Source organism: Oncorhynchus masou, chromosome 4, assembly GCF_036934945.1.
Source record: "Oncorhynchus masou masou isolate Uvic2021 chromosome 4, UVic_Omas_1.1, whole genome shotgun sequence".
NCBI lineage: Eukaryota > Metazoa > Chordata > Actinopteri > Salmoniformes > Salmonidae > Oncorhynchus > Oncorhynchus masou.
The window spans coordinates 4023863-4040909 of NC_088215.1; the positions used below are offsets into that span (position 1 = coordinate 4023863).

The 17047-nt window shown below is 40.5% G+C and overlaps 1 protein-coding gene across 1 annotated transcript; it reads left to right on the top strand.

Annotated features, from left to right (window-relative positions):
- The first annotated feature begins 2161 nt into the window (after positions 1-2161).
- On the top strand, positions 2162-15996 carry LOC135521798 (zinc finger protein 239-like). Its single transcript, XM_064947536.1, has 2 exons — positions 2162-2720; positions 13410-15996. The coding sequence occupies exons 1-2, from the start codon at positions 2399-2401 to the stop codon at positions 14246-14248; spliced, it is 1161 nt and encodes a 386-aa protein (XP_064803608.1). The 5' UTR covers positions 2162-2398; the 3' UTR covers positions 14249-15996.
- Positions 15997-17047: the final 1051 nt, after the last annotated feature.

A 17047-nucleotide genomic window follows, 5' to 3' on the forward strand; every position in this document is an offset into this window, starting at 1 on the left:
GCCTATAGTTAAGAGGTAGTTCTGTAGTTGCATACAGCCAGACTGGAAGGATTAATGTAGATTGTCGGTTGAGAGGTAGTTCTGTAGTATCTAGCCAGACTAGAAGGGTTCATGTAGATTGTTGGTAGAGAGGTAGTTCTGTAGTTGTATCTAGCCAGACTGGAAGGGTTCATGTAGATTGTTGGTAGAGAGGTAGTTCTGTAGTTGTTTACAGCCAGACTGGAAGGGTTCATGTAGATTATTGGTAGAGAGGTAGTTCTGTCGTTGTTTACAGCCAAACTGGAAGGGTTCATGTAGATTGTTGGTAGAGAGGTAGTTCTGTAGTTGTATACAGCCAGACTGGAAGGGTTCATGCAGATTGTTGGTAGAGAGGTAGTTCTGTAGTTGTATCTAGCCAGACTGGAAGGGTTCATGTAGATTGTTGGTAGAGAGGTAGTTTGTAGTTGTTTACAGCCAGACTGGAAGGGTTCATGTAGATTATTGTTAGTGAGGTAGTTCTGTCGTTGTTTACAGCCAAACTGGAAGGGTTCATGTAGATTGTTGGTAGAGAGGTAGTTATGTAGTTGTATACAGCCAGACTGGAAGGGTTCATGCAGATTGTTGGTAGAGAGGTAGTTCTGTAGTTGTATCTAGCCAGACTGGAAGGGTTCATGTAGATTGTTGGTAGAGAGGTAGTTTGTAGTTGTTTACAGCCAGACTGGAAGGGTTCATGTAGATTATTGGTAGTGAGGTAGTTCTGTCGTTGTTTACAGCCAAACTGGAAGGGTTCATGTAGATTGTTGGTAGAGAGGTAGTTATGTAGTTGTATACAGCCAGACTGGAAGGGTTCATGCAGATTGTTGGTAGAGAGGTAGTTCTGTAGTTGTTTACAGCCAGACTGGAAGGGTTCATGCAGATTGTTGGTAGAGAGGTAGTTGTGTCTTGCCAGACTTGAAGGGGTCCATGCAGATTTTCTCAAGGTTGGTTTGATGGAGGCAGTTTTAAGGGAATTGGGCACAGTGCCTGAATTAAGAAAGTGTTTTGTGGTTTATGATTGTATGAGTCCTGTGGGAACAGGGTCCAAGGGGCAGGTAGTTGACTTCATATTATGGACCATTTCAGAGACAGATGTTGGGGTTGTCAATGAGAATGTGGTGAAACTGCAGCTGGGAAGCTCAGTGTGAAGCAGAGCGGCAGGTCTGAATAAAGGGGTAGATTGTACAGTGAAGTAAATGCTCTTTATTTCAGATTTGGGGATTTGAAAAATGCATGAAATGTTTTACTTTATTCAATGGAGTGGGTAAAGGAGTTAGCAAGTGGTTGAACTAATTTCTTTAATACAGAAAATTTTATTCTGGGGTTCCCGTCACCATTTGCAATGAGATTGGTAAAGTATAATTTGTGTTCAGTGCCTCTTTGTATGCAGTCTGTTGATATACCAGGGACTGGGGATGCAGTTAGATTTGTATGCAGTCTGGTGATATACCAGGGCCTGGAGATGCAGTTTGATGATATACCAGGGCCTGGGGATTCAGTTAGGTTTGTATGCAGTCTGGTGATATACCAGGGCCTGGGGATGCACAGTTAGCTTTGTTTTCCTCTAGCTATTCTGCAGTTTGCTCCCAGAAGCTTTCATAGAACGTAGATCAGTGTTAAACTTGGCGGCAGAGCGGTTGTTTGACTGAATGAATATGACATTGCCTTAAATGCAACGTTAGAGCCAAACTGGAAGGGTTCATGTAGTTTGGGGCGGCAAGGTAGCATAGTGGTTAGAGTGGTGGACTAGCAACCGCAAGGTTGCAAGTTCAAATCCCTGAGCTGACAAGGTACAAATCTGTCGTTCTGCCCCTGAACAGGCAGTTAACCCACTGTTCCTAGGCTGTCATTGAAAATAAGAATTTGTTCTTAACTGACTTGCCTAGTAAAATAAAGGTAAAAAAAGTTTAAATTGTCATTCATTACAAATCTTCACTAAGCAATCAACAAATGCTTTCCTTTGGACGTATAAATATAATATTATTATTTAATTAAATACATTTTTTAAAAATACCCCTTTTTGTCAGGAAATAAAATAAACATTTCATTATACTGCGTTGCCCACTCCAGTCAGCAGATGGTGATGTGCGTCTTCTAGGTTCAGGCGACGCTGCCTGTGTGACGAATAATCTAGTGGACGGAACGCTCCAACAACAACAGCTTGCCAGACACCTCGGCAGCTTTCTAGCAAACATAGCGACAACATTCACGCTCTTTACACTGTTTTGGTGTATATTAGTCGCTGTGTATTCAACACACTTCTCTCGTATGTACTTGTTGGCCCATTTAATTATATATTTACGTTGTTTGTCAGCTAGCTGGTTTGCTAAATTAGTTTAGGACTAGGCTAGTCGCTAATGCTAACTAGCTAACATCCCCGAACATGAGTTCACTAAACTACTCTACTCCTGATAAAGAAGAGGAGGTCTGCTGGACGGAGAAAGAAGGTCTTGTGAAAGAGGAGGAGGAAGAGAAGGATGTTACAATACAAAAACAAGCAGAGGGTGAGGCTGTTACTGTGAAAGAAGAAGAGACAGACGTTTCAGTGAAAGAAGAGGACGACGCGTTCAGAGTGAAAGAGGAGGATGTTACAGTAAAAGAAGAGGAGGAAGAGAAAGAGGGTGCAGTTTTTAGAGTGACAGAGGAGGAGGAGATGACTGTCACATTGGAGGAAGGAGAGGAGGTTGGAGATCTAGTTAACACCAGTAAGTACCGTCTCTGCAGTCGTCGAACCAATATTCAGTATAGGGGTTCTACACTTTAATGTTGTTCTGTAGGAATGGCTGAAGCTACACTGTAACGTGTAGAACATCAATAGTGGACCATCAACAAAACGTTAACAATTGATCAAATGCATCCAATGACGATGCCTGAAATACTGTAGTCCTCAATATCTCCTTATTAGATTAGCCCAATATGTAGTCTTAAAGGGACAATCAGCAGTTGTTAAATCCATTTTTGGGACGTATACATTAATGATATGTACCCATCTGTTTCTTGAATAATTCACGTATAAATGCCTCATGAGCTTAGTTCAGCTGTTGTACCCCATCAGAACCCCAAATATAAGCTTTTTTTCTGTTATCAGTCAGCTAGCGTGCTGGTTAAGTTAGAACTAGCCTAGCTTGCTAACATCTCTGACCATGAGGTCACTAAGCTACTCTTTTCTTGCTAAAGAAGAGGAGGTCTGCTGGATGGAGAAAGAAGGTATTGAGGAAAAGGAGGATGTTACAGTAAAAGAAGAAGAGAAAGTTGTTTCATTGAAAGAAGAGGAAGACGTGTTCAGAGTGAAAGAGTAGGAGGATGTTACAGTAAAAGAAGCGGAGGCAGAGAAAGAGGAGGATGCAGTTTTTGGAGTGAAAGAGGAGGAGGGGGAGATGACTGTCACATTACATTTACATTTAAGTCATTCAAAAAAGGAGGAGGAAACTGGATATCTGGGCCCAGTTTCCCAAACGCATCTTAAGGCATCCAATTGTTCTAACAGTGAACTTAGCCGTAAGATGGTTTTGGGAAACCGGGCCCTGATTAACACTAGTAAGTACTGTCTTAAAACAGAGGCAGTTGTGGGACCAGCCCCATCATCATCTTATTACCAAAACAGTGGTGGAATTACAGCTTTGTTATTGTTTGAACTGCAGATTGGTTGGTTGATTTTTGTGTGGCTTTTTTAAAGGGGCAACCTAGTTTTTAAACAGAAACAAAATGGCAGCCCAGAGACCTGAGCTGTGTTTGAATACTCCTACTAACCGTACTATTTGTGACTTGAGTATGTATGCTTATTAAGGCGGCAGGTAGCCTAGTGGTTAGAGCTTTGGTCATAGTATGATGTAGTTAGTATGCCAAAAGTTTCTGGATTGTCGTACTACAGTCACCAAAATACAAAGTATACATGCAGAGGACACTTTCTGTTTTTTTAGGGCACAAAATGCAATGCTTCCGGAAATGGGCGTGGCTTCAAACATTTTCAGATTTGAAGAAAATGGTGGAAAATATGCAGCTGAAGTCCGACGAGAGAGCGGATACAAATGAACTGCTTTAAATAATTATGACAGATGTTAAGAAAATGTTGATTAATGTAATGACTTCTTCAAATAAGTTACGTTATGTTAACCACACTATCCTTACAAAACGCATAGCATGTCTTTACAGCCGTATGTACCGGTATGTCAGCTAGCTATCTAACGTTAGTTGGCTACTTATACATCAAACTTGCCAGTAATTCTAACTACATTCTATCTAACTAACTGCCCAATGTTTATTGACCTGATTATTCACATCATTCTTAGCCAAGGGGTCCGGTGCATTCTCAATGGATATTGTTCATTCGGGGGTGTTTGTAAATTCACTCTGGCTTTCTAGTCCGATTTCTCGCCTGAGTGTACCAGAGCTCAGAATAATGAATTTACTAGCGTGCAACACCCATTGAATATGTCCAGGTATCAGTAAACGTAGACAGAAAAAGCTCAAGTTAAATTGTTGCCAGCAGCCCAGTTAGTCATCAACGCTCTGGATAAGATGAAACAGCCTAACCAGCTCTGCTAGGGAAAGTAAAATGGTCAGAGTGAGGTTCTCTCATCTGTGTCGAGCAAACTATCCAATGCTAGCCAGTTAGCTTGGGTGCTTTACTGTCATTGTGAGGTCAGAACGCTTGGATCAACCCTTACTCCTCAGCCATATAGTATTAGTTTACAAACAGTGGCGTTATACGAGCTTATGTTTTGGTTTCTGGTGGGGTAATACGGTTGAAACATTTGAGGCATTTATAAGTTATATTCTTCAAGAATCAATGGTTATATAGTAAATGGGTCTTTCTATAACTGCCAGTGTAGATTTCCTGTTGGGGTCAAATTGTTAGAGCTGTTGATAAGTCATTGTATAATATTCTGGCAATTTTGTCTTTTCTTTGCAAGGTGTTGCTAAAATAATGTTAGCTGCTAATCGCTAGTTAGCGGGCTAAGTGTATTAAGTGTCAGTGCAAACATAGCTAGCGAATACTGCCTGGTACCAGTGCTGTTGTAGGCCTAGATAAGCATGCTTGGAATAGGCCAAGTATGAATATGTTTGCTAGCTAGCTGGCTACATGAAGTAAGAAAGCATGTAATGTAACATCTAATTAGGGTCACCTGGAAACACTGACCAACACTTTGGTTCCTACCAGGTCATCTTCTCTGAGGTTTATTGTCAGACGGCAGTCATCAAGGTGTATTGCTGCCACCTTCTGTACAGGGTTGTAAAAAACACACCCAAAACATTTTTTTGGGGAAAGAACAAATCATACTAATTAAAATATTTAATAAAAAATAAACAGTTTGACTAGTGCAATTTCTCACTTGAGCTATAAACACAACAAAGTCCACCTTCTTCACTATTAGTGTGTTGGGATCCTTCTCCTGCATGGCTTCACTGCAGACTTTGGGACATCCACTACCTTCTCCTCACTCCTTCAGCGATTTCACTGCCTCCACATAGGACACCCGATGGATGGGTCTGATCATCCTAGCTACTGTGACATCCTTCATTCATACAGGGCACTCTGTGAACTCAGGAGCGTGATTCCCATCACAATTACAACATGCTTCATCTGACTACGACATATTTATTCCTTCGGCAAACACTTGCCACGTGTCCAAACTTTTTACAATTGTAACACTGCAGTGGCTTCTGTATATCTCACTTACCCAGATTTTACATAAGATGGGAAAACCACTTCACAAAACCACAGTAAAACCTTCCGTCTATCATTCGTTTTAATCAACGTGCGTCTACCTGAAATGTTATCCCTAAACCACAAAAGGCTTTCTCCTTTTGTGCTGTTGACATACGAAATCAGAATCATACCACTCCTGGTCACTCGAACTGATTCCACTTTACCCAATTCATCCTTCACCATCTTTGAAACCGTTAACAGGTCACCCAAAATAACATCCTTGCTGCTGATTCCCACTCCGACCCTAAACTGCTGTTCATTACCAACTTTAGCCCTTTTCACTCCACTGTTCTTCACCATCGTCCACTCAGTCTCAACAACTGTACAGAGTCAATGTGAGGGGGAACCGGTTAGTTGAAGTAATATGTACATGTAGGTAGAGTTACAGTGACTTCTTCACCATCCTCCATGCAGTCTCAACAACTGTACTCGTGCCAAGAGAATCCCACAATGCTTCCTCCATTGCTCCTCCAGTCATCCCCTGGACTCCCTCGCTCTGTGCTGTGAAAGATGTGAGAGTGTGTGTTCTCGAAGTAGCGTCTATATTGTTCTCATTCCATCTATATTGTTCTCATTCCATCTATATTGTTCTCATTCCAGCACATATGTTGCTTCACCAACTTGTTATCCCTTTCGTCTGCACTACTTGCTGTCATTTCCCTTCCTGATTTTCCTCTCTTAGATGTCTCCACCATGCTCCTACTCTGTCGGTAATTCCTCCCTGGTTTATTAATTGGTAGTCAAACAACAGTATATTCAAGGTGCTGCACATTCTATTCCAAATCAAGAATTAGAATCGTCATTATGTTTCCATGATTTCAACAGTTCACCAGTTAACTAAGCCTATAATGTGGACACCAAGGATATGGATACCAAGGAACTTGAAGCTTTCAACTGCTCCACTACAACCCTTTCGATGAGAATGGGGGTGTGCTCAGTGTTTAGTACTTAGCTTAGTGATGATCTCAGTGTTACTTCTATGCTCGCTTTGAGGAAAGTAATTTAGCTCATCTGGTAGGCTCATGTCACTGGGCAGCTATCGGCTGTGCTTCCCTTTGTAGTTTGTAATAGTTACAAGCCCTGCCACATCCGATGGGGGTTGGAGCCGATGTTCAAGGGGTATATCATATTCCCCAGGGTAGCAGTAAACGTTGAGAGATTTGTCCACAAAGGGGTACCCCTCCCATAGGTTGCTCATTATTGGGATTCATTGCTGATTCCTACCTGTAGCTCACTATGAAGTGTCTAGTGATACAGGTTAAGGGCCCTGTTGGAGATTGGTGGTTGGTAGTGGAGTCGAGGGAACAAGCAGGGTTGGACACGGCCATGTTATTATCCCACACAGTCTCTGTGGTTCATTTGAACCCCGTTCCTGGGAATTAGATATGATTACAAATCGTCCCAGTCTGTCTGTCCCATTTCCAGCAAGGTTACGAGGCGCTTTGTCATTTCCAGAGTCAGTTTATTTTGGTACTGTCCATATGTAGCTTGTTTTTTGTCACAGAATGGCTGAATAAGTGGAACATTTTACCTGAAGCTAACTATGCAGAGCATAGCGCATGTCGAATGACTTTAGCTTCCCTCCAGGCCTGAGGGCACACGCTCTCTACTAGGCTTAAATTAAAGATACAGAAAATAGGAGTGGCAATATAGTCCGCAATTATCCTCAGTAATTTTCCATCTAGATTGTCAGACCCCGGTGGCTTGTCATTGTTGATAGACAACAATTATTTTTTCACCTTTTCCACATTGACTTTATGGAATTTTAAATTACAATGCTTGTCTTTCATAAGTTGGTCAGATATACTTGGATGTGTAGTGTCAGCGTTTGCTGCTGGTATGTCATGCCTAAGTTTGCTAATCTTGCCAATGAAAAAATCATAAAAGTAGTGGGCTTTGTGATGAATGAGCCATCTGATTCAGTTAAATATTTCCCAAAATTGTATGTAAGGTTCTCCAAAGATTTTACCAACATTCTTTGTCATTTATCTTTGTTTCATTGTGTAGTTGTTTTCTTTTTATTCAGTTTAGTCACATGATTTCTCAATTTGCAGGATGTTTGCCAATCAGTTGTACAGTCAGACTTATTTGCCATTCCTTTTCCCTCATCCTTCTCAACCATACCATTTTTCAATTCTTCATCAATCCACTGGGATTTAACAGCTTTTAGTCATTTTCTTAATGGGTGCATGCTTGTTAGTAACTGGAATAAGCAATTTCATAAATGTGTGCAGCGTCTGGTTGCTCTTTATTACACACCACAGAGCAGCAAATGTTCTTTACATCATCAACATAGGAATCACGTGTTTTATTAAATAATTGAGACACACAAATTACTCAAGGGAGCCAGAGATCAAGATAGCCTAACCATAAGAAAAAAAAACTCTTCCTCCTCCCGCTGCTGCTGGCCTTCGTAAATTCTGACGTTATGCTCCTGAAGTTTTCAGTAATAAGCTACAACAGCAGTCGGCAACCTTTTCCATTTGGTGCTAATTTATCTGACCATTTCTACTGATTTGGTGCCAGTTATGCTTTTCATATTCACATTTCACTGGAACAGTTTCATTTAATTTATGATAGTAATAATAATTATAATAGTCTTTATATCAAAATCATTAACTGTGATTAATCTATATAAATTGAAATGAAAATTATACAAATAATTATACAAATCTAAATAACTTTTATTTCCATTGCTATGTAAAAATAGCCTACATAAAGCCAACAAATACAAACATTTAGAAAATATCCAGATAAAAATAAATCACATTGTCTGCGCATGGCCTGTCTACATAGAACTTTAAACAGTGTATCAACTTTCACCAAGGTCTGTCCAAAACGTGATAGCAACATTGTATAAAATATTCTGGGCTCTCAGTTTCCTGCACCAGTGAGTTTGGGACAGACACAGCTGTCGGCTATTTGTGTAAGGGATAAGAAGTAATCAGCTGTTTTATGACATTTCCACTGGATCAGAGCATTACATTTTTCGCTTTCATGTGAGAGCTGGAAATATTTTACAAATACTTTGAGGAACTATTGTCATTGGCCAATTGATTTTAGTAAGACTTTGGTTACTTGGTGTTTCAGGTGAAGAAAAAATGACTTTGAGAAGCTCCACAACTCATTAGTGGTGGTGCGTTAAGACAATCAGAAATACTATCAGTCATCCCCAAATGGGCACATTTTATAGACCTACATTTACGCGCAGGCCTTAACATTAAGAGGAGTTTTTCAAACCAAAGACAATGAATAAATTAACAAAACTGACGCATCCTGCGCGGTAAGGTCTGGGTGGTCTGCCATGGGCCGTTTGAGTTAGTATCCGTTTGGGTCAGTATGGGGAATGATTGTATTTCCCAATAGTATGTTGTACCGAAGTTGACCGACTGAAAGGGAGTGTAACTTTGATTATAATTACTCTTCCCTGAAGGAGGGAAATGAGTTACAACACCTGTTTGGCCCCGCCCCTTCCTGGGTCCTCACGCTCATCACCTGTGGAAGGCGGGGCTTCCAGTGAGGCACGGATTTAATAGTATGTTGTACCTAGTTTCCCTCCTTCAGGGAACATTAGTTATAGTCATAATGTTAAGCTTGTCATATGATGAACTTCAACTTAAATACTGGATCTTGCTGTTGGACAGTTTTTTGTATTCAGATCTCTGAAATGTACTCTAACTACGTAACATTTAGTGTCTCCTTATGTTACGCTGGGAAAACAGTTTTCCAGAAATCCTAAATAATTTCAGAGTTTGCTAAATCCAATGGTTCTTACCGAGAGTCACCTTAAATTTCTTGACAACACCCAAATGGATACTGTCATTAACACAGTTCTTCAATAATTACACATAATTCTTTATACTGTAGCAATTTAGTTATAGTCACATAATCAACTATCATCAGCTGATCCAGGAAATCATTTTCTGAATTCCAGTCACATGATGTTGACTCACTGGCGAGTACAGTCCACTCATTTCCTCAACACGCTTGATATCCTCCTCCAAAAAGTTTACAGTTGTTACAGTTGCTCTCTTTTATTTCTTCTTGCTTCTTTGAGGAATACCAAGCCATGGCTCACTTGCCAAGCTTGCTTTTTTTTGTGGGATTTGTTTAGGGCAAATCCCACACAAAAAAAGCAAGATTGGAAAGTTACATTGGAATTCAAGTGGATTTCATTATTTCTCTTTCAACCTTAGATCAACATGTACTTCTATGATGGAGTTCTTGTAAAGCATTTTATTTGTATTTTTTTTGCCTTTTTAATGGAATTGAGATTGTCGTATTTACAGCATGAGTTCTTTGTTCACAGTAATAGTGAACACCATTGTCTGATTTTCTGTATATTGCAACAACAACCAAAGTGCTTCTTCATTCATTGCTCTGGTAAAGACAGTTATGCCGTGCTCCATGTTGGATCCAACATCCCTAACGAATTGATGTTTATCATGTGTTATTGTCTGCTTGATTTACAGTAGCGTCTCGTTAGTCTGTTTGGACACAGAGATACTTAGCTCATAATGTGTAGAGCACTGTTCCTTGATGGATAGGCTATTGTACAACACACAGAGCTATTTTCCTTTATTCAGGACATTTAGAATGACAACACATTAATCAAATCAAAGCTCATTTGTCACGTGTGCCGAATACAACAACTGTAACCCTTAGTGAAATGCTTACTTACAGGCTCTAACCAATGGTGCCAAAAAAGGTGTGTGTTAAAGGTAAGTAAAGAAATTAAACAACAGTAGAAAGACATTTGAAAAAAGAGTAGCAAAGGCTATATACAGACACCTGTTAGTCAAGCTTATTGAGGTAGTATGTACATGTAGGTATCGTTAAGTTGACGATGAATATAAGATAAACAGAGAGTAGCAGCAGCGTAAAAGAGGGGTTGGGGGGGGCACACTGCAAATAGTCTGTGTAACCATTTGGTTACCTGTTCAGGAGTCTTATGGCTTGTGGGTAAAAACTGTTTAGAAGCCTTTTTGTCCTAGACTTGGCACTCCGGGACCACTTGCTTTGCGGTAGTAGAGAGAACAGTCTATGACTGGGGTGGCTGGGGTCTTTGACAATTTTTCGGTCCTTCTTCTGACACCGCCTGGTGTAGAGGTCCTGGATGGCAGGCAGCTTTGCCCCAGTGATGTACTGGGCCGTACGCACTACCCTCTGAAGTGCCTTGCGGTCAGAGGCCGAGCAATTGCCGTACCAGGCAGTGATGCAACCATGCTCTCAATGTTGCAGCTGTAGAACCTTTTGAGGATCTCAGGACCCATGACAAATCTTTTCAGTCTCACTCCTTTGTCATGCCCTCTTCACGACTGTCTTAGTGTATTTGGACCAATCTAGTTTGTTGTTGATGTGGACACCAAGAGATGAGAGATGGAATCTAAAACACACAAAAAATCCAGAAAATCACTTTGTACGATTTTTAAGTAATTCATTAGCATTTTATTGCATGACATAAGTATTTGATACATCAGAAAAGCAGAACTTAATATTTGGTACAGAAACCTTTGTTTGCAATTACAGAGATCATACGTTTCCTGTAGTTCTCGACCAGGTTTACATAGACTGCAACAGGGATTTTGGCCCAGTCCTCCATACAGACCTTCTCCAGATCCTTCAGGTTTCGGGGCTGTCGCTGGGCAATACGGACTTACAGCTCCCTCCAAAGATTTTCTATTGGGTTCAGGTCTGGAGACTGGCTAGGCCACTCCAGGACCTTGAGATGCTTCTTACGGAGCCACTCCTTAGTTGCCCTGGCTGTGTGTTTCGGGGTTGTTGTCATGCTGGAAGACCCAGCCACGACCCATCTTCAATGCTCATACTGAGGAAACGAGGTTGTTGGCCAAGATCTCGCGATACATGGCCCCGTCCATCCTCCCCTCAATACAGTGCAGTCGTCCTGTCACCAAAGAATGATGTTTCCACCTCCATGCTTCACGGTTGGGATGGTGTTCTTGGGGTTGTACTCATCCTTCTTCTTCCTCCAAACACGGCGAGTGGAGTTGAGACAAAAATATAGCTTTTGGTCTAATCAGACCACATGACCTTCTCCCATTCCTCCTCTGGATCATCCAGATGGTCATTGGCAAACTTCAGACGGGCCTGTACATGCACTGGCTTGAGCTGGGGGACCTTGCGTGCGCTGCAGGATTTTAATCCATGACTTCGTAGTGTGTTACTAATGGTTTTCTTTGAGACTGTGGTCCCAGCTCTCTTCAGGTCATTGACCAGGTCCTGCCGTGTAGTTCTGGGCTGATCCCTCACCTTCCGCATGTCCATTGATGCCCCACGAGGTGAGATTTTGCATGGAGCCCCAGACCGAGGGTGATTGACCGTCATCTTGAACTTCTTCCATTTTCTAATAATTGCGCCATCAGTTGTTGCCTTCTCACCAAGCTGCTTGCCTATTGTCCTGTACTATTGTCCTGCCCATCTACAATTTTATCCCTGATGTCCTTACACCCTCTCTGGTCTTGGCCATTGTGGAAAAGTTGGAGTCTGTTTGATTGAGTGTGTGAACTGGTGTCTTTTATACAGGTAACGAGTTCAAACAGGTGCAGTTAATACAGGTAATGAGTGGAGAACAGGAGTGGAAAGAAAAACTAACAGGTCTGTGAGAGCCAGAATTCTTACTGGTTGTTAGGTGATCAAATACGTATGTCATGCAATAAAATGCAAATGAATTACTTAAAAATTATACAATGGGATTAACTGGATATTTGTTTTAGATTCCGTCTCTCACAGTTGAAGTGTACCTATGATAAAGATTACTGACCTCTACATGCTTTGTAAGTAGGAAAACCTGCAAAATCGGCAGTGATCAAATACTTGTTCTTCCCCCTGTATAGTCCTAGGTCTATATTGTTGTGAGGTGAAGTAATGGTCCTACAGGAGGTCTAAGTTGTTGTTAGGAAAAGTTATGTTAAACACTTAGAGTACAAACCCTCACTCTCAGGTTGATGGCAAACCTAGCCAAAGATTATTTTAAGCGTTTAACAAAAAAAAAAGTATAAAGCAGTTGATTTGCAACAATAACACAAAGATTATATTAAGCAGGACATTCAAGTGAGCCGTACACTTATAATCCAAAGTAATGTGAAATGCACTCAGAAGCAACCTGTAAATGGAGGCTATTTTTGCTGTCAGCCTATGAGAACTCCCCTGAGTTTTCCCGCACGGTGGTGAATTAGTGAATAGAACATAATGTGAGTTTCCTTGAGTAGCACTCCTGATTTTGTGCTGTAATATTCACTCACCATTTTGCTCCTGGCAGATATACTACATCCATAACTAGTGGTTTCCTCATTACCAGATATACTACATCCATAACTAGTGGTTTCCTCATTAGCAGGGGGGAGTTTCTGCAACCAAATTGTGTGTGCATCGCCCTCGTGGTGCACAGAAAGGGGCCTATTTTGGAGACCAAAAGTTGTCTGGCACACTGCTTAGGATTTTAACAACTTGAGTAACTTATTTCTAGTTACCACTAATGTGAAAACAAGATCAAATGTGACTTGTTGCTAACTTGACTGTCTTAATTGTGAAATAATTTAACAGATGTCATTTGTTGTACAACTTCATGGGTATGCTCTGTGCATCACCTTTTACCTCAAATAAACAGTAGATTTCTGCTGTTGTGGGCATTTTAACCATCTGTCTGACTTTGTTGTTCACACAGGAGAGAGACAAGACTTTCTTGGATCCTCTGTGGAGCCTCAACAACACCATGATGCTGATGAGGCAGAGAAGAGTCTCTCCAGATCAGAACTCCTCAAGAAACACCAGCGAATACACACAGGAGAGAAATCTTACTGCTGCTCTGACTGTGGGAAAAGATTAAACTCTTCAGTAAAACTTAAAATACATCAAAGAATTCACACTGAAGAGAAACCTTTTGGCTGTACTCTATGTGGGAAGAGTTTTGTTAGTTCTAGTAAACTGAAGAGACACCAGAGAACACACACAGGAGAGAAACCTTATAGCTGTGATCAATGTGGGAAGAAATTTACTACATCTAGCTATCTAACTATACACCAGAGAACACACACAGGAGAGAAATCTTATACTTGTAATCAATGTGTAAAGAGTTTTACTCAGCTAAACAGCCTGATAGTACACCAGCGGACACACACAGGAGAGAAACGTTATAGCTGTGATCAGTGTGGGAAGAGTTTTACTAAATCTAGCTATCTACCTATACACCAGAGAACACACACAGGAGAGAAACCTTATATCTGTGCTCAATGTGGGAAAAGATTTGCCAGATCTAGCTATCTAACTATACACCAGAGAACACACACAGTAGAGAAATATTTTGGCTGTGATCAATGTGGGAAGAGATTTACCAGATTTAGCTATCTAACTATACACCAGAGAACACACACAGGAGATAAACCATATAGCTGTGATCAATGTGGGAAGAGTTTCGGTACATCTGGCTGTCTGACAGAACACCAGAGAACACACACAGGACAGAATCTTTATAGCTGTAATCAGTGTGGGAAGAAAAATCTGTGACCAGAGATAATCTGGTAAAAGATCTCTGATTAAACATCAGAAAATACATGTTGTTTCGTGATATCAATGAAATAATGTGGAAGTGTTTTTTAGTAACGCCAAAATGTAGAATGTTTTAACATTGGAGTAGCAGTATTCTAATGATGTCACAATGTAGAATGTTTTAACATTGTAGTTGCTGTATTTTAATGATGTCACAATGTAGAACCCTAAACGTTTGCTCTGAATTGAGAGTTTTATGAGATTTAACAAAAATAGAGTTGTGTTACACTTACCACGTTGATGACCCACTTGAATCAAAATGCAACACTTCAAAATGTTTAGGTTTTCAATATATCCCAAACTGTTTCTACATATTGGTTATTGATTTGGACACGTTAAAATGTAATTCAAAAGACGTTGAAAAGACTATGCCCGACATCCAATATATGTTCGGTTATAGTTGAAAGTGATGTATTTTCGGGTTGTTTTTTTAAAAATTACTTGAAAACAACAACAACGTACTTGCAGCCTATACACATGGACGCAGTGTAATGAATTGGTCTATAATCAATTTTATTAACAATCCTTATATCCCTCTAGTATTTGACAACATTCAAGTGCTAATTATCTTTATTCCACAACTGAAGAATCATGAACAAATCACCTCATATTTCAAACATCCAGCCTGACAAAAGATACATGTTTTATTATTCCATGCCTCATCATTAAATTCATTATTGCCCACACATATTAACAAAGGGGTGTACATTTGCTTTTGATATTTCATGTTTACAATTCATGTTACATTTAGTAATCATAATTATTGATGCAACCGACTGACAATTTTTGGGTACTAATTATATTGAAATTGTTATCCTGCTTTTAGAATATCAGGGATCATTCTCAGATGTACCAACCCACATGTTCTAGAGCATGACATTGGGGTCTGGGCCCCGATCCAACAACATGCCTATCGGGATATTGCAGGAGTTTGCTCTTGAAATCAGACACGGCTAATACAATTTGATTTGAGTTTCATTTGGGCTCGTTCCAAGGGGATGAGAGTTCTAGATGCTTCTGAGTTTTAGGAGGACAAGAGTTCTAGAACCTAGTGAGTTTTAGCAGGACGAGAGTTCTAGGATTCTATAGAAAGTAAAAGGAGAAAAAAATGATATGATTGTATATATTTTTTTCATTTATGTTTTGTGGTTGGACTTTAGTATGTCTAGCTCGTTAGCACGTATGATGCACTGATTGGTGTCACCTCGTTAGTCAGTATGTGTTACACCTGTACTGGCTTGTCCATCTGGTTAGTGGGAAGGTGTTTCACCTGAGCTTGTCCAGGTTCTATTTAAGAGTGTCTGGCCCAGTGCTCCAGTTGTCTTGATAGATGTGGAGAGTCAACACCTTTTTGGTTTGCTTCCTATCTAAGTTTGGTGTGGGTTTTTCTTTTGTTTGCCACTTGGGCAGATTTACTGGGTCTCATGGTGGGTGTCTTTTAGGTCCCAGTTGTTCTTACTAGTCAACTTTCAGTGGACACCCCTATAGAGTGTCTTTCAGAACCCCTCCTAAAAAAAAGCTTACATTTTGGGTTGGATATTGCATCCAATTAATATTTTAATCAATGGAATTTCCTTATGCTCATTAGTCTTTCAGTTGTTAGTTCTGTTTTTTATCTTATGTTTGTTGTTAATTTCAGTTTATTTTCATTGTGTTGCATCCAAGTCTGAAATGTGCTGTATAAATAAAGCTTAATTTGATTTGAACATATTGTAAAACAAATTAACCCAATGACCGACCAATCAAGACTCTTGCCAAACCAATGAACGAATGTGTAAAAGTAACACATTTCTTGGTCCACCTTAGTCTGAAAAAACAGTATCACTTTTCCAGCCTGCTGAAGGCGTGGTGGAGTGGTAAACAACATCCCCGGCTCTACCAGGGGCTTGAGGTGGTCTCTCACAGCTCTGCTATGTCATGTTGTGGCCTTCCTGTTCCATTTCTTGACTGCCCCTGCAACACGGAAAGAAACACATTTAGTCATATTATATAAAACACTCAGGGCCGGTTTTACAGACAAGGCTTAAGCTTAGTCCAAGAACAAAATGCTTTTTTGAAAGCGACTTGCACAGACTTCTCTTAAAATTAGTGGTAGATTTAGCCTGTTCTGGACTCAACAAAGCCGATTGCAAGAGGGCAGATTAGAGCTACTTTAGGACTAAATGGAAGCTTAAATGAATCTTTCAAAGAGGCAGGTTTAACTTCTGCCTAGTGCTGTTTGTGAGGGAGCCTGGACTATTTGTAATATTTAAGTGAAGACCAACATGCATTACAGAGGCCAGCCAGACCAGTACTTGTGGATAGGAGGCCTTTACCCAATAGAAACACGGTCTACAAATAGTTACTTCACATGGTGATGTGGATATATGTTATCAAATCAAATTTATTTATATAGCCCTTCGTACATCAGCTGATATCTCAAAGTGCTGTACAGAAACCCAGCCTAAAACCCCAAACAGCAAGCAATGCAGGTGTAGATGCACGGTGGTTAGGAAAAACTCCCTAGAAAGGCCAAAACCTAGGAAGAAACCTAGAGAGGAACCAGGCTATGTGGGGTGGCCAGTCCTCTTCTGGCTGTGCCGGGTAGAGATTATAACAGAACATGGCCAAGATGTTCAAATGTTCATAAATGACCAGCATGGTCGAATAATAATAAGGCAGAACAGTTGAAACTGGAGCAGCAGCACGGCCAGGTGGACTGGGGACAGCAAGGAGTCATCATGTCAAGTAGTCCTGGGGCATGGTCCTAGGGCTCAG